Below are 18,480 nucleotides of genomic sequence, written 5' to 3'. Positions count from 1 at the left end.
ACAGGTCACACACACACCCCCCTGAATTTACAGCAGGCGTGTAGATCCATTTAAAAACTTTTTTATTAAATCCAGATGTTTCCCAGTTCAGTTAGTGTAACATCTGTAAAAATAAACACAATCATGTATTTCACTTTATAATATTTCACTTTTAAAACATTTATCATCAGTTTTATTCAGTTGTTAAGACACATTTCCAAAGGAACGTTTTTATCTCCTCTGGAGACTCGAGGTCTCGTTAAACAAGTTCAGATTCGGCTGTTAAACACACACACACACACACACACACACACACACACACACACACAGTGTTCTCCAAAGCGGATATGTTTATAAATCGTCCACATCTACATCGTTAACCCATCACACTCTGGTACGTAAAGCTCATATGGCTAAAGGCACTAAAGTAAAACAAATAATTTCTGGTTAATGATCATTAAGACTCATGACATCACCAACTCATACATATTAATTAGGAACAAAATTGTTTTTAGTAGTTCTTACTTTCTTAAATGTTTCAGATAACACACACACACACACACACGTAACATTTCACAACAGGCCATTAGACAGACAGACAGACAGACAGACAGATAGTTTGAGAGACAGACAGGTTTCAGATAAATTTGAGGTGTTTGTCTTTATCGATGCCATACTTCTCCTTGTTCTCTTCAAAAAGCTGAGTCAGACCCTGCAAAGAGGAGAAATAACATTTTATACACACGCATGCACGCACACACACACACACACACACACACACACATTGAATATAAAAAGTCTACACCCCTGTTAAAACTCCAGGTTTTTGTGATGTGAAAATGAACCCAAGATAAATCAGGTCAGATCTTTTCCAGCTTTAATGTGAAGCCAACATTCAAGTGAAAATTAACAGAAACATTTTAGGGAGAAAAAAAAGAAAAACCCGCACTAACCTGGTTGTGTGTGTGCACCAGTTTATAACGGGTCATGTGACTGAGCTCAGAATGAACCAATCACATTCATGTTCAAAAGTAATTATCATACAGCTGTCATCAATGAAGTTATTCTGATTAACCCCAAATAAAGTTCAGCTGCTTCTCTACTATCTTCTTCACATCTTCTTGGTTTCATCCGGCTGCTGGAGCCATGTTCCTCAAAGAGCTTACAAAGCATGTATGGGTTCTCACTTTAAAACGTTGGTATGGTCCGAGGAGAACTTTCTGGGCATAATTCTAAAAGATCTATCTAAAAACAAGACGGCTTATCATCCAAAGAACACCACAATCATGGTGAACCATGGTGGCGACAGCATCATGCTGTTGAGCTGCTGCTCTTCGGCTGGGACTGGGGCTCTAGTTAAGATAGAGGTAATCATGGATCGTTCCAAATAATCTATTCCAGTAGAAAACCTGCAGACCCTCTGTTAGACGGCTGAAGATGAACAAACATTTCACCTTCCTGCAGGATTACGAGGAGATCCTCGCTGTCTGATGGATCTGGAGCAGTTTTGTAAGGAAGAGTAGAATAAAATTACTAAATGAAGATGTGCGAAGTTGGAACTCTTACCCAAAAACACTGAATGCTGTGTTACAAGCAAAAGGTGTATTAGTTAAGGGGTGTGTTTACTTATGCAGCCAGGATAGTGTAGGTTTTTGCTTTTTTTTCCTCCCTACAAAGTTTCTATTATTTTCCATTGAATGTTGGCTTCACATTAAAGGCGGAAAAAGATCTAACCTGATCCTTAACTACTTAAAACCTGGCACTTTCACAGGGGTGTGTAAACTTTTTATCTCTGCTGTACACCTCTCTCTCAGTGACTGACCTCCATGTAGCGCTGGTGAAGACAATCTATGTCCTCTTTAGTGGGACACGGATTCAGATCGACTGCTATTGGCCTTCCAACTACAGTGAGACAGACAGGGAGAGACAGACACTTTTATTCATTCATTATTTCAATTACTGCTCCAATTAAACTCTGTGAGTGTGTATGTGTGTGTGTGTGTGTGTGTGTGTGTGTATATATATCGTACCCACAGTGTGTATAGGTTTTCTATAGGGTAACAGGCCGAAGCTGTACTGAAACACCCCTCTGGCATGAAACAGAGGCAAAGCCACACCCATACATCTCTGGAGGCGGTCCTGAACCCGGCGGAGAGCGGAGCCTACAGGGTTCTCCATCTGATCAAACAGCTCATTTTCCCCAAAGGAGAACACAGGAACCAACACTGCGCTACACAAACAAACAAAGAAACACAGACACACACACACACAAATAAAATCAGTCACATACAAATATGTACATACACACACACACACACACACACACACACACATACACGCATATACAGTTGTACCCGTGTTTGAGTGCGAGTTTGATGAAGCCTTTCCTCTGCAGTAGTTGGAGAGTCAGTGCTCCAGGCCGCGCCTCCAGGCTCTCTGGAGCTCCGCCCACTGCCACCACCGCTGCAGCCCCGCCCCCTGGATGACTGAGGAGGTAACTCACGCTTGTCTTCTCACTCGACACCAACCCTAAAGGTCAAAGGTCTACAGTTTAAAGGTCAGGGTCAAAGTGTCAACATTTTATCCAGTTTACACCGTTATTCCACCATCTGTCTGTCTGTCTGTCTATAAACCCCTCTGACTATCTGTCTGAGAGAATGAGTACTTTTGCCACACAAGTGTGAAATGCTGTGTGTGTGTGTGTGCGCGCGCACGCGCAGGGATTGAGAAATGGTCTAACTGAACCTGATGATGAAACAGTGTGTGACAATTCTAGGAAATAGTGACACTGAACACACACACACACACACACACACCAGTTTCTCAGTGGTGGACTGCGTGAAGCTGCTGTAGATGATGAAGGTTTCTGCTACTGTTGATTAATATGGACACCTCACTGTGTCACCACAAGAGGGCAATGTTTAACATGTATACAATCAGCACATCACAACATGTTTGACTTCAAGACTGTGTGTGTGTGTGTGTGTGTGTGTGTGTGTGTGTGTTTAATGTCAGTGCCTGTGCTACCCAGTTGGTCCAAAGTCAAATATTTCTACATAGAAGAATGTCTACTGACGAAATAATGGACAACTCGACCCAGACACACACACACACACACACACACACACACACACACACACAGTGATATATTGCAATACGCTGTGTCCAAAAACTGGAAATCACAAACTACCATCTTAACTTTAAGGTAAATCAATACACCACATATCAACACATGATCTTGTACAGCAGCATGATGGTTTAGGATGAAGCTCCTGGAACACTTTCAGTTGGACATTTCATTCATTTGTGTTTGTAAATGAGTCCTTGTGTGATTCGCTTATACATTTCCCCTCCGAAACTATTGGAACACAAGGCCGGCTGATGTGTGTGCTCTACACCAAACATCTGGGTTTGAGATGAAAAGATGGAGATGAGACGGGAGGATTTCAATTTTTATTTCCTGATATTTACGTCTAGACGTGTTAAACATCATAATACACACAACCTTCTGTATCGCAACACAATTTCTAGCTGATCAAAAGTATAGGAACAGATCAGTCCTGAAGTAAATGAAAGTAAATAACACTTAATATTCGGTTGCGTTTCCCTTTTACTCGCTGTAACTGCATCAATCCAGCGACTCACTGACACCAAACTGCTGGTTACTTCTTCTGTGACGCTTCTCCAGGTTTTTACTGCAGCTTCTTTCAGTAGTTGTTTGTTTCGTGGGGTTTCTCCCTTCAGTCTCCTCTTCAGGAGGTGAAATGCTGATCAGTTGGGTTAAGGTCTGGTGATTGTCTTGTCCAGTCTAAAACCTTCCACTTTTCCCCCTGATGAAGTCCTGTGTTGAGGTGGAAGTGTGCTTTGGATCGTTGTCTTGCTGCATGATGAAGTTCCTCCTGATTCATTTGGATGCGTTTCTCTGTGAATCTACAGACAGAATGTTCCTGTAAATTTCTGAATTCATTCTGCTGCTACCATCATGAGCTCATCAATAAAGATCAGTGAGAATGTTCCAGAAACAGCCATGCAAGCCCAAGCCATGACACTACCTCCACCATGTTTCACAGATCAGCTTGTATGGATCATAGCAGATCCTTTCTTTCTCCACACTTTGTCCTTTCCATCACTTTGGTAGAGGTTCATCTTAGTTCCAGAACTTTTGTGGATCATCTCTGTATTTCTTTGTATTGTTTTAAGGTTTTTATTCACAGCTCTCACAATGTTTGTCATCAACTGCTGCTCTTTTCCTTGGCTGAACTGTTCTGGTCAGCTCCCTGGTCTTCATGTTGGTTTACATTTACATTTATTCATTTAGCCGAAGCTTTTATCCAAAGAAACTTAGTTTATCCTTTTTAACAACAAATACACTCTTCACAGGTGAAACCCAGGACTCAGACCAAGAGTAGACATTCAGAACTATTCATTTTAATCTAACAGGATACACCTGGGCAACAAGAAACACCTGTCAGTCACAGGTTCCAATATTTTTGATCACTTGAAAAATGGGTTCGTTCAAATAAAAGGTGCCATGTTCTAAACAGTTTAATAAATCTAGATGTAAATATCAGGAAATGAAGCTGAAATTCTGATCTATCATCTCATTCATCTTTTGATCTCAAAACCAAATGTCTTCAGTGTTCAGCACAAACAAGAGAACTGGCCTTGTGTTCCAATACTTTCAGAGCAGACTGTATATTCATAAATGACTCCTAAAGTGAATCACTTATATTTATATACGATTTCTTGAGCGATTCACTCACGTATGTAAATGGTTCTGTTAGTTTTGGGGACCAACCTCCTGATCGTAACCCAGTGTCCATGTCTCACCTGCAAACATGATGTAGTCTCTGAAAAAAGGTACTCGGAACCAGAAGGGCAGCATGAGCAGGTACGGGGTGAGGCCCGGGAACAGCTTGGAAAACTGTGATGCTTCTGTGCAGAAATTCCCAAAAGCACCAGCCACCAGAACACCGTGAGGGTGAAATCCAAAGAGATAATTACGTTTAGGGTCCAAATCCACCGTCTTCACCAACTACAGACCGAGAGAGAGAATGAGAGAGGTATTGAGACAGAGAGAGAGAGAGAGAGAGAGAGAGAGAGAGGCAGTGAGACAGAGAGAGGGAGAGAGAGGCAGTGAGACAGAGAGAGAGAGAGGCAATGAGACAGACAGAGACAGAGAGAGGCAGCGAGACAGACAGAGAGAGAGACAGAGAGAGAGAGACAGATAAATGTTGAGATTGTTTTAATTTCTATTACAGTACTGTACAGAACCCCTTCTTGACATTTGACCCCGTAACACATCCCCCAGTTCTCTCTTACCGAGATAGGGAAATAGTCCCTGAAGTATTTCCACACAGTCCAGCTCCTGATCCAATGTGATCTTCGACCTCCACTTGTGGGCGTGTCCCTATCTAAATATAGCCAACCAGCATAAAGCGCGGCCAAAATCCACCAATCACTGACGCAGAGCAGCACGAAGGCCGCCAGACAGCACTGAGCTACACACACACACACACACACACACACACACACGTTAATACTACTACTAATAATAACAATAAAAAAATATATAATCAGGTATATTATCATCAATACTGACTTGTTCAGTCTGGTATTTTTATTATTTAAATGATTATCATTACTTTGTACTGTGATATTTGGGCAAAAATGTTTATGAAGCAGTGAATTACACTGAAACGAAGAGAGAGGGAGAGCGAGAGAGAGAAATGATAAATAATTAAAAGATAATATCACTTACGTTATAGCAGCTATAAACACTCGCTCCCTCACCTGCTTCTCTCTATTCTCTCTCTCGCTCTATTCTCTCTCTATCTCTATTCTCTCTCTCACTCTATTCTCTCTCTATTCTCCCTCACTCTATTCATCTTTATTCTCTCTCGCTCTATTCTCTATCACTCTATTCTCTCTCTCTATTCTCCCTCACTCTATTCATCTTTATTCTCTCTCGCTCTATTCTCTATCACTCTATTCTCTCTCTCTATTCTCCCTCACTCTATTCATCTTTATTCTCTCTCGCTCTATTCTCTATCACTCTATTCTCTCTCTCTATTCTCTCTCTCTATTCTCCCTCACTCTATTCATCTTTATTCTCTCTCGCTCTATTCTCTATCACTCTATTCTCTCTCTCTATTCTCTCTCTCTATTCTCCCTCACTCTATTCATCTTTATTCTCTCTCGCTCTATTCTCTATCACTCTATTCTCTCTCTCTATTCTCCCTCACTCTATTCATCTTTATTCTCTCTCGCTCTATTCTCTATCACTCTATTCTCTCTCTCTCTATTCTCTCTATCTCTCCATCTTTATTCTCTCGCTCTATTCTCTCTCTATCTCTATTCTCTCTCTCACTCTATTCTCTCTCTATTCTCCCTCACTCTATTCATCTTTATTCTCTCTCGCTCTATTCTCTATCACTCTATTCTCTCTCTCTATTCTCCCTCACTCTATTCATCTTTATTCTCTCTCGCTCTATTCTCTATCACTCTATTCTCTCTCTCTATTCTCCCTCACTCTATTCATCTTTATTCTCTCTCGCTCTATTCTCTATCACTCTATTCTCTCTCTATTCTCTCTCTCTATTCTCCCTCACTCTATTCATCTTTATTCTCTCTCGCTCTATTCTCTATCACTCTATTCTCTCTCTCTATTCTCTCTCTCTATTCTCCCTCACTCTATTCATCTTTATTCTCTCTCGCTCTATTCTCTATCACTCTATTCTCTCTCTCTATTCTCCCTCACTCTATTCATCTTTATTCTCTCTCGCTCTATTCTCTATCACTCTATTCTCTCTCTCTCTATTCTCTCTATCTCTCCATCTTTATTCTCTCGCTCTATTCTCTCTCTATCTCTATTCTCTCTCTCACTCTATTCTCTCTCTATTCTCCCTCACTCTATTCATCTTTATTCTCTCTCGCTCTATTCTCTATCACTCTATTCTCTCTCTCTATTCTCCCTCACTCTATTCATCTTTATTCTCTCTCGCTCTATTCTCTATCACTCTATTCTCTCTCTCTATTCTCCCTCACTCTATTCATCTTTATTCTCTCTCGCTCTATTCTCTATCACTCTATTCTCTCTCTATTCTCTCTATCTCTCCATCTTTATTCTCTCGCTCTATTCTCTCTCTATCTCTATTCTCTATCACTCTATTCTCTCTCTCTATTCTCTCTATTATCTCTCCATCTTTATTCTTTCTCGCTCTATTCTCTCTCTATCTCTATTCTCTATCACTCTATTCTCTCTCTATTCTCTCTCTATATATATTTCTACTCTCTCTTTATATCTATATCTTTATTCTCTCTCGCGCTATTCTCTCTCTCTAATCAGCAAGGTCATGGGTTTTGTTGAAAGCTATTTTCTATATGGATCTCTGATTTGATTCAGTGGTTATTGATAATTCATTAAATATCACTGAACTAGTACTCAGTAGTTTTTGAGAAGAGTACTTTTACTTGTAATTGAGTATTATTTCAGCAATGTAACAGTACTTGTACTTAAGTACACATTTTCAGTAGCTACTCTTCCACCACTGTCAATCAGAATCCAGAACTCAGCAGCTGTGCTGTAAATGAGTTTTTATTGTTAGTTGATAAATAATGATCATACATAATAATAAATCATTTAATACATTATTATTTAACTTATCTAATCAATAACTTACATCTAAAGACAATTTTATTAAACAATAAAAAATATTGTACATAATAACAAAGATAAGTCTATAGTAATGTTAATATTTAATTAATCTTATTTATTATCACTCACCAAGCGCGAGGAAGGAGAAGATCCACTGCAGCACCGCGGCGGTCTGCACGCGCCTCCTCACCGGGATATTTAGCGGAGCGAACTGTACCTTCATCACTACACACACACACGCACGCACGCACGCACGCGCACAAACAATCTCTCTCTCTCTCTCTCTCTCTCTCTCTCTGTGCTGTCCGGTCGCGCGCTGTGCTGTAATTCGGATGGGCGTGTCACGAGCTCGCGTGTGTTAAATCCTAATTAAATCCTTTTCCGGGGACTTTCCCTTTAACTTTCTGCTTCAGTCCTCTGATTGTAGAAAACTTTCACTAACCAAGTTCTGCTTTTCCCAATAACACGTTCACTTTATTACCCCGCCCCCTCTTTTCAAGAGCACACCCCTCTCTCGCTGTGATTGGATAAAGAAACCCGAACTCACAGCCCCACCCACTCCCTCCGAACGACGCACTTCTGACCAATTAGATGGGAACTTGTTGATGACGTCACAACTCAACGTCCATTTCCAAACGCACCCCCCCCCCCCCCGAGGGAGTTTTACTATAATTTTTTATTTAGTATTAAATCAGTTTATTTACCGTTGACTATGGACATAACATTGACATATATCACTGACTTTGCTTTTTAATAATAAATAATCAGGTTTCATTCAATAATCTCAGTTTTTATTCAATATTTATTTCCTGAAAATATCTGTTACAGCAGTTTACAAACAGAAAGTGAGAATAAAATTGTATTTGTTTGCTTATGATGTTAGTAGATGGTTTTTTTAATGTTATGATTTTAGGATACTATGTTGTTAAAGAGTATTAGAATTATATTAGAATTATTGATCCAATTACACCAAAACTTGTATGAATGTAATATTAATATTTAGTATACAGATATTAACTGCAGGAATCAAGCAAACAAATGTAAACTGTATGTGATAAATTTCGATAACATATAAATAGATTATTAAAACTTTAGCATGATGTAGATATTGACACACTCACTAATATATACACAGATATATAAATTATATATATATTAGATATTTTTTTGTCATACATATATACCGACATAAAGGATGTAATAAAATAATTTTTGTCAGAAAAAACAAACAGGTTTAACTTGTGTACAGCTCTATGTTTTGTAAAATGTGTGTAATTGTTGATGTGTTTGTGTAACGTGTATATAAGGAGTCTCCAGCTGTAAGCTGTGACTTTCAATTTTCCCACATCTTCAGGACAGAGGAGTTTACACTTCTTTACAGTTTCTCACTAACATGACAAACTGTTAAATATATATATATATATATATATGTGTGTGTGTGTGTGTGTGTGTGTGTGTGTGTGTGTGTGTGTGTATAGCTAGTATAATGTAGGTGAGAATGGGAGTTATCTTGTTTCACCAATGTTCCACAACATTCAATATAACTATAAATGGATAAGAAATAATTCAACTTCATCAAACCGCCCCAACATTCATTATTTTCCTGTAAAGCACAATCACTAATGTTTTTATTCATTACATTTGAAACTATAAGTAATGAAAATAAATTATAGAAGTATTAAAGCTCTGTTACTGTTTGCTTACTTGTGTTTACTTTACTATGTTTGTGCACTCTGGATTACAAACAAACAAACAAACAAACAAACAACAGTCCTTTCTGAAGGCTTAACAACAGGAATGTTGGTGTTGCCAAAGCAACACAGTCTTGCAACACATCATCTCAGTTTTATTGCACAGCACAACCATAATCACCTGTCTGTGGTTATGTCTCGATCCTGTAAGACACAGATTATGACACACTGATCAGTTCTGAGGCTCTCAAACAGCAAAACACCGCATTTGTGCAAAAATATGTGTTAAGTTCCAGGATTTTTACCTCTTACAAGCTCACATGGACACTCACACACCTCTATATAACAGACAGGAAGTACGATACTCACTGCAGTGTCTCCAGTGTACAGCGTGGATCCTTCAGTAGATCCAAGAGCAGTTTTGCTCCTGATTCTCCTGGATTATTTCTGCTCACGTTCAGTTCTCGTAGCTTTGATAAGGGGTTTGTTTTCAGAGCTGAAGCCAAAGCAGCAAAACCTTCACCTTTAATATTGCACTGATATAACCTGCAGAAAAAAATCACACCGTACATTTACATTAATATTAACCATAACAAGACTTACAAATCTGCTTTATAGTCTCTACTGAAAAAACTATTTCACGCCATCACAAATCATCCATGCTCTAGGAACACCACAAGAGAAGAGTTAGTATGAGAATTAGTACAGCAAGAAAATGGACTCCATAGTGCATCTTTTTAGATTTAGTCCTGGCTTATACAGTATTCATTTGATGACAGCCAGTTCCTCAGCTGTTCTCCAGCTGCATTCTCAATCAGTTGCAAAGGTTGGAACGGCGCTCAGGGGCAGATCTACCAGGAGAGAGCTACAGTAGTCCAGTCTTGAGATGACAGTTAACTGAACAAGCACCTGAGTGGCCTCTGTGGTTAGGAAAAGTTGGATACTCCTGATGTAAGGGAGAAACATGCATGAGCGAGTCGGGTGAGAAATGTGAGTAGTGAATGACAGTTGGTTGTCCAGTCCTACACCAAGGTTGCATGCACTGTCAGATCCAAGAGTTTTCTGAGGTGCTCACAAGATCTTGACATGGGGATGCATCTCAATGGCTATACTGAAGCTTAGATGAAGTTTTTCTGGGATTTAGTTTCATTTGATGAGTTGCCTCAATTATGCCCGCCAGACATGCTTATATCCACACAGGAATTGCAGAGGGAGGATGAGTTGTGTCATCAGCATAGGAGCGGTATAAAAAGCTATGTGAATATATGACCTCACTGAGTGAGTGGAGGGAAATTAGAAGAGCACTGAGACTTGTTCAGGAGGAAACCGACCACTGCAGGAGACCCTTTAATTTTAGAAGACCTTGTTGCACTTCCTCTGGCTTGCCTGCTCGGCTTGCCTGCCAAGTAGGTTTACGTACATTATGACAAGTATTGGGATCTCCTGAATGTGCTTTTCAGCCAAAACAGGTCCATTCACAGGGATAGTAGACAACAGAGCTTGCAAAGGTCGTCACTGCAGCAGGCTCAGAGACGAATGCTAAAACAGGTGCCTTGAAGGCATGGCATGAATTCATGAGTGGACAGGAAGGCAAGACCCACACACTGCAGGAGACAAAGAGCAGGGCTTGTCTAAGCCATTAGTGGAATAGGGCTCATGAAGTCCTTCACCAGAGCAGATACCATGGAGTTTAGCAATGGAACTTGAGCGACCAAGCTTCTGGGGCCACAGGTTGAGGTACACAAGTGTCCACAGTCATGGGCTGAATACTACAAGCAGCTGGGAGACTGAAGTCTGTGGTGGAATTTGGCAGCTGGCTGAGGCACATAAGTATTTGAGGCCCATATGCTCCAAGGGAAGAAGGACCCAGTGCACCCACTCCCGATCTCTAACTTGCTTCTTGTTGACCTCAGTGTAGGATCAAAATAAGCATTCAGAAGGTCTACCAATCATACTACAATCAGGTAATCTTGTTTTTTCTTAACAAGCAGTCCCTGTCCATTCATAATAACCCTCAAGAGCATGAAGAAAACCTTTGCCTTCTCTGACAGGGATCTTTTTTTTTTATCTTTTTACCTTTTCTGGTGCCCAGGATTAACCTCGTATTTTCATTATGAGGACGAGGATGAGGGAAAACTATTAATTGGAGGGGTCTAATCTGTGCTGAATACAATTTTCTTCAACAGAGAAGACCAATGAGAGAGGCATGGATGCAAAAGCTTATTTGACTTATTTGACTTATTTGAACTTTTCTTTTAATTGTCAACAAAGCCCATAGGGTTCAGTGATCAGGCAGACAGAGTCAACAAAGACAGGGCCAAACTTACAAACCAGGAAAACAGGCAAGGGTCAAAACCAGGTAAACAATATTTTAAGAACTACGAACAAGAACAATGCCAGTGAGAAGAGTAAAGAAATGTAAAATTATAATTAAAATACATAAAATATAAATTGTCTCATTCTACTAGGTGTGAGCATTTGGGTGATCAGTGTCTACAGTGATAAAGTGATGATCTAACCTCAGTATCTCCAGTGTACAGTGTGGATTCTCCAGTCCAGCAGAGAGCAGCTTCACTCCTGAATCCTGCAGTTTATTGACACTCAGGTCCAGTTCTCTCAGTCCGGAGGAGTTTAAGCTGAGAACTGAGGACAGAACTCTACAGCTTTCCTCCGTCAGATTACACTCACACAGCCTGGAAGAGAAATTATGATATATCAGAATACTTGCAACTCAAACACACATACATAAATTCTTATTTTATTTAATAACAAAGTATGTTTTCTCAAAGTTTAGAATCCTCGACTCCTACATCATGTAGGTAATGTGGTTCTCATTTTGGTTCACTCTAGAAAAGTGTTTTAATTGGTATCACGAGCTGGTTGTAGTATAAATGTGATAAAGATACCAGATGAGATTACTGAGTGATGATTGTAGAGGCTCGACAAACACGTTACACTGTAAAGGACTGTATTTTTTTTCTTTCAAATCTGTTTGGCAGGAAAAGCTCACTGCTTTCTGGATTCCTTCATCAGGAAAATCCAATCAACCAAAAAACCACTTTAAACATATGCAATGTCCTCATTTTCTCACTCTGACTCAGTTTGAGCTTTTCAATGTTTGGAAAGCAAGATTCTCAGTTAATTTTTCAGCATGCATGCGTAAAGTGATGATCTGACCTCAGTATCTCCAGTTTACACTGTGGAGTCTCCAGGCCAGCAGAGAGCAGCTTCACTCCTGAATCTTGCAGGTTATTGCTACTCAGGTCCAGTTCTCTCAGACTGGACGAGTGTGAGCTGAGAACTGAGGACAGAACTCTACAGCTTTCTTCTGTCAGATTACACCCAAACAGCCTAGATGAGAAATAATTATACATGAAACATTGGTAAAACTCAGTCATCTGTTACAGCAACAATTAGATTTGGAATGAAAGATTATACAGAAGTTTTGTAAATACTTAAAGGGTTATTAAAGTCATTAATGATGTGTGGCCAGGTAGAAATGCCAGTTGCACCATGAACAAACACCACAACTAAAACGGTAGCATTGGCTCCAAGGGCCCATGACTGGAGGACAACGACTGAACCTGCCACTGACTCTTTCCTGGTAACCTGGTGGGGCTCCTACTCCATAGAGAAAAGATTGGACCAAATAACTCACTGAGCATGCCAGCTTGTCCATCCAAGCAAACTTACCATATCAGTCTCCTAAAAATACCTCAAGCCTCTATCTGTTCTCTCCACCTTAACTGCAGGAGTGGAGATGGAGGAAGATTAACAGGATAACTTCACTTTCTCCCAGATGAACCCACCTCATCTGATATCACATTTGTAATGTGTCCATAATGATCAGGAAGCAGTCCTATATAAGGACCCCAGAGTGATTGAGGAATCAACCAGTTTCTGGAGATTGAACTACGTGTCACAGGTAGGTTAACTCCTTCAGACCCTGCGTTAATTGGAATGTGATGTGACACCACTGCAGGCGGCACTCCACCACTGTGGTGGCAAACTACCACCACGGTGGTGCGGTTGTCATGGCCACCATCACAGCCCTAAATGTTTGCATCAGGTCTCCCTGGTAGTAGGCAAGACAAGCAAAAAGAAATGCTGAGGAAGTTAAGACGTGACACTGAATGGAGTGCTGAACATTCATAGCTCCACAGTGACAATTTTGCAAGCTCTAACCATGTAAACTCCTCACCTAAATACCCATAATGCCTCTCACTTCTCTCTCTCTCTACTTTGCATTGTAAAAACAAACATCACTCTTAGAGTTCAGTTATCCATTGTGGTTTGTATGGTTTTGACTGTGGTGTGCCCTCAGGCCTAGCCTCATCATGCAAGTGTTATTTTAATAAGTATAATATCATTGCATATACATTGTATTTCACTTATCACTTTAATAATACATTTATGAAAAAATACTCACAAGGCTTTCCTAGATGCTTTTACCACCAGTAGCAGCTTCTGAAGACATTCCTCAGATCTATCATATTTCGTCAAATCAAACTCGTCTAGCTCCTGTTCTGCGTTCAGCATCAGAAACACCAGAGCTGACCACTGACCAAGAGAGAGTCTGGTTCCACTGAGACAACTCTTACCTCCTCTGTTCAGGTAAGTTTGTACTTCCTGTTCTAGAGAATAGTCATTCAGATCATTCAGACACTGGAACAGATTGATGGATTTCTCTGGAAAGGGATTCTTTTTGATCTTCTCCTTGATGTACTTGACTGTTTCCTGTTTGCTGTGAGAGCTGCTTCCTGTCTGGGGCAGTAGATCTTGTAAGAGAGTCTGATTGGACTCCAGTGAGAGACTCAGAAGGAAGCGGAGAAACAGGTCCAGGTGTCCATTCTCACTCTGTAAGGCCTTGTCCACTGCACTCCTCAGGAATGCAGACATGGTTTGCTTTCTTAAGAGAGGCAACACTCCAGTGTTTTGATCTCTTAGGAGATTTCTGTTTTTCAAGACAAAGGAAATTAATGTGTATAATGCAGCCAGAAACTCCTGAACGCTCAGATGTACAAAGCTGAACACCTTTCCCAGGTGAAGCCCAAACTCCTCTCTGAAGATTTGGGTACACACTCCTAAGTACACTGAAGCTTCTCTGACATCAATGCCACACTCTCTCAGGTCTTCCTCATAGAAGATCAGGTTTCCTTTCTCCAGCTGCTGGAAAGCCAGTTTTCCCAGTGCCAGGATACACTCTCTGGTCTGCTGAGGATCAGGGTCACATTTCTGATGGTACTTTTGGTCCTTGTGTTTGATCTGGAAGATCAGGAAGTGTGTGAACATTTGAGTCAGAGTCTTGGGGATCTCTCCACTCTCTGCTCCACCCAGCATTCTCTCTAGAACAGTGGCTGAGATCCAGCAGAAGACTGGGATGTGGCACATGATGTAGAGGCTTCTTGAAGACTTCATGTGTCTGATGATTTTATTGGCCAATCGCTGATTACTGATCCTCTTCCTGAAGTACTCCTCTTTCTGAGGATCACTGAACCCTCGTACCTCTGTTACCTGGTCTACACACTCAGGAGGGATCTGATTGACTGCTCCTGGTCGAGAGGTTATCCAGAGGAGAGCAGAGGGAAGCAGATTCCCCTTGATGAGGTTTGTCAGCAGCACATCCACTGAGGCTGACTCTGTCACATCACACAATCTCTCATTCTTCTGGAAATCTAGAGGAAGTCGACACTCATCCAGACCATCAAAGATCAACACCACTTTGTAGGCATTGCAGTCTATGAAGTGTAATTCTTTCATTTCTGGGAAAAAGTGATGAAGAAGCTTCATCAAACTGAAGTTTTTCTCCTTCATCAGATTCAGCTCTCTAAAGGGAAGTGGAAACATGAAGGTGACATCCTGATTTGCTTTTCCTTCAGTCCAGTCCAGAATGAACTTCTGCACGGAGACTGTTTTTCCAATTCCAGCAACTCCTTTAGTCAGCACTCGTCTGATGGACTTGTCTTTAAAGAGCTCATTACATTTGATGGGTGTCTCCTGTGTTGCTGGTCTCCTGGAAGCTGTCTCAATCTGTCTCACCTCATGTTCATTATTGACGTCTCCACTCCAACCCTCTGTGATGTAGAGCTCTGTGTAGATCTCATTCAGAAGTGCTGAGCTTCCGTGCTGTGAGATTCCTTCATGAATTCTTTTACATTTCTCCACAAGTTTGGATTTGAGTTTGTCCTGATACACAGAGGGCAGCCCCACCTCTAACAGAACAGAAGAATGTGATTTTATCATATAAACATCTGCTCAAGGAATTCCATACTGGGTAACAAATTCTGCACTTGAACACTGTGCTGTCCCTCTCTACAGACATCACCCTCTGATCCAAGTAACACCCTACACCCTAGTACCCTCTACTGCCCCTCTGGGTACTCACCCGACTGTTTCCCATACCCCCTCCCTGCATTTTTCTTATTCCTGCTGCACTTTATTTATGTCCTGTCAGCACTGTGTAGGTTTTACTTTCACCTGGGGTCCAGGAGAAACATTACAGCATGGGAATAATGGCAGGAATCAGTTTCCTTACTGTTCTGCAGTGTGTTAGCGAGATCTGCGTGGTTCATGTTCTTCAGAACGTGCAGTGTGATCTTCAGCGCTCCCTCTCTGACACTGTGATGAACCTCCTCTTCCTCCACTTCCCTCTCAGTGCATGCTGGGTAATCTGGGATCAGGAGCTTCTTAAACCTTTTTAATTCATTCTTCAATAGAGTGATGACTTTGTGCTCAAGATCCTCATTAAGAAAATATAAAGTAAAACATTGTAAGATTCTACAGAATAGATTCTTCAGAATTTAATGTCCATAAAAATTTAATTCTGTGTGATTAACTATAAAACTCCTATTACAAACCTAAAATGTCAATAATTAATATGGCAAGTAGAATGAAATACAGCCCTTTATTATGGTGTATAATTTAGTTGACATGTATGTAAAATATATACATTATATTTTTCAAAAATATACACACCTTGAATATTAAATCCAGCATTTTGCACTTCTCAGTGTTCGTTTGTGTACTGTGGATAAACAAAACACTGAGTTTAACTGAATAAATATGCAACTATATACAGACATTTAGCAATATTAGATTCTTATATTATTGTGATAATCCAGTGTGGAGAGTCGCAACTGTTATGTTGGGTTAAGGCAGTAAAATTATTGTAATGCATTTTAGAATTTCCTGATATTTTTAGAGATGAATAACAGATGTTAATAAGTGAATTAATTAGCATGCATGGTATAAGTTATGTGTTATTTAATTATTTCTCTTCACAGGCAGTTGAAATTAAATGCACACTGGATTCATTTTTTTATTTCCTTTGGTCAGCTTAATTTTTCAGCTCATAAATTATATCATAATAAGTTGAGTGTGGAACAATGCCCTCAAAAATAATAACTATACTGACCTCAGTTCAGTAGAACAGTCTCCATCTCTGAAGAACATCGGAAAGCTCATCGACTCTTCACTCTTCAGTGAAAAACGGTTGGGTTCCCTTGAGACTTTTCTGAGTAAGGGGCAAAATAGTTGATGGAGAATTGTATTTATTATTATTTCATTATAAAGTAGGTTGTTGAACTCATTTTAACGACACATTACACTTAATTTAGGCATAAATCCCCTGAATTAATTCTTTGGGAAAGAGACTTGGTTAAAGCATTAAATATTTCAGCTTGCTAATGAAGAATTACTTCATTACATATCATACCACAACACATTTTGTCAGGAATTTACAAGTCAGAGTTTATGGCCCTGAGTTCTTCAGTCTGCCCCTTAGTGGAAAAGCATATACTAGCTCTGGAATATTAATTCAGAACACGTATTCTAATTTATTTCTTAGTCCAGATCAGAACCTTTATCAGGCCAGGTTTTTGCTGGAGTTAAAATGTCACACTTGCATCCTAATTCACGCTGGATTCTCAATGAAGAATTACATTACATGAAAAGGTGTTTATGAAAAGAAGGACGGTTTTGGTCTTGTTATGTCACATGAGATTTCTTCAGTGTCACATTCTTTAAATAAATTTGAGTTTGGTCTCAAACCCAGATGACTTCGGTAGAGCACAAACAAATAAAATGACCTTGCCGTTCCAATAGTTTCAGATAGGACTGTATGTCAGTATTTATATTTTTCTTTTCTCACCTCTCATTTTTCTCCGTGTCCTGATTTTCAGAGACACTCATTTTGGAGTTCATCAAACCTGTACACACACACACACACACACACACACACACACACACACACACGCACACACACACACACACACATACATACACACAGACAGAGAGAGAGTGAGAAAATAGTCAAGGATGTTAAATATTTAAACATAATATTATAATCAGATACTTTACATTATCACATTATCAGGTACTTAAGTAAATTGTCTTGTATTATAGTTCTGCATACTTACTGCGTTCTTCACGGTTTATGTTCGTCTTGTCACAAATCGAAACTCCTGAGATTTGCTCAAACTGGTTTGACTGGTTTTATCATCTAAGTAAAAAGGCAAAGATTAGGTCACAGTGTTTACCAGAATGCTTCAGCTACGAGAATGCTTCAGAATACATATAACATCCTGTAGCTTTTTATTTAACTGGTAAAAAAAACAAAGTTAGCAATATTTTGTTGTGTTCTTCACAAGTTAAAACTACAAAGTCATTGTTCAGAGCTGTAATGTCTGTGACATTTTGCATACATTACATTAATTACATCAATGTTTTACAAGCAAAATAAGTACATTGTTTTAATACTGCTTCATTATTGTTGGAAAACACTCTTATTATAATGATTTCAGGTAAGCTTGTATATATAGTTTGGTTCAGTTGTTAAGTATTAATATTGTATATGCAGCTAAAATGAAGCAATACCTTATTTAAGGATTTTTGTGTTCTGTAAAATGAACACTGGGATGTTCTCTATACATGTGCTCTTTTGTTGTCTTTTTCTGTAGGTTTTTTTTACCTTGTGGTCACGTAAAAATCACAAGTAAAGGTTTTCAGTGAAAATGTTCCGTTTCTTTCTTAAAAACCAACACATTACAATACAATACAGTGCATAAGTATTCATCCCACCTGAACCTTTCCACATTGTGTAGTATTACAGTTGAGAAATTAAATGGACCTTGGACTGGGATTTTATGTCATGAA

The 18,480-nt window shown here is 39.7% G+C and overlaps 2 protein-coding genes across 3 annotated transcripts; both read right to left on the bottom strand.

Moving 5' to 3' along the window:
* Positions 1–45: 45 nt before the first annotated feature.
* Positions 46–8,135, bottom strand: mogat3a (monoacylglycerol O-acyltransferase 3a). Of its 2 annotated transcripts, none has more exons than XM_053644184.1 (7): positions 7,766–8,133; positions 5,302–5,480; positions 4,810–5,014; positions 2,334–2,508; positions 2,010–2,209; positions 1,802–1,881; positions 46–691 (listed from the first exon to the last, which is right to left on the bottom strand). In XM_053644184.1, exons 1-7 carry the CDS (start codon positions 7,857–7,859, stop codon positions 617–619), a joined length of 1,008 nt encoding a protein of 335 aa, XP_053500159.1. In that variant the 5' UTR covers positions 7,860–8,133; the 3' UTR covers positions 46–616. The 2 variants fall into 2 exon arrangements, 1 of the variants encoding a protein (XP_053500159.1); XR_008387997.1 differs by having other exon boundaries at positions 563–691; positions 2,014–2,209; positions 7,766–8,135.
* A 296-nt stretch (positions 8,136–8,431) lies between these two features.
* LOC128619812 (NACHT, LRR and PYD domains-containing protein 3-like) lies at positions 8,432–17,793 on the bottom strand. The gene is made up of 10 exons (XM_053644260.1): positions 17,745–17,793; positions 17,477–17,534; positions 16,742–16,840; positions 16,303–16,351; positions 15,863–16,067; positions 13,757–15,539; positions 12,505–12,678; positions 11,847–12,020; positions 9,697–9,873; positions 8,432–9,531 (listed from the first exon to the last, which is right to left on the bottom strand). Exons 2-10 carry the CDS (start codon positions 17,527–17,529, stop codon positions 9,519–9,521), a joined length of 2,727 nt encoding a protein of 908 aa, XP_053500235.1. The 5' UTR covers positions 17,530–17,534; positions 17,745–17,793; the 3' UTR covers positions 8,432–9,518.
* Positions 17,794–18,480: the final 687 nt, after the last annotated feature.

The sequence above is a fragment of the Ictalurus furcatus genome, chromosome 15 (genome assembly GCF_023375685.1).
Source record: "Ictalurus furcatus strain D&B chromosome 15, Billie_1.0, whole genome shotgun sequence".
Taxonomy (NCBI): Eukaryota; Metazoa; Chordata; class Actinopteri; order Siluriformes; family Ictaluridae; genus Ictalurus; species Ictalurus furcatus.
Note: the sequence above shows the minus strand (reverse complement) of the source record. Positions and strands in the feature narration are given on the sequence as shown.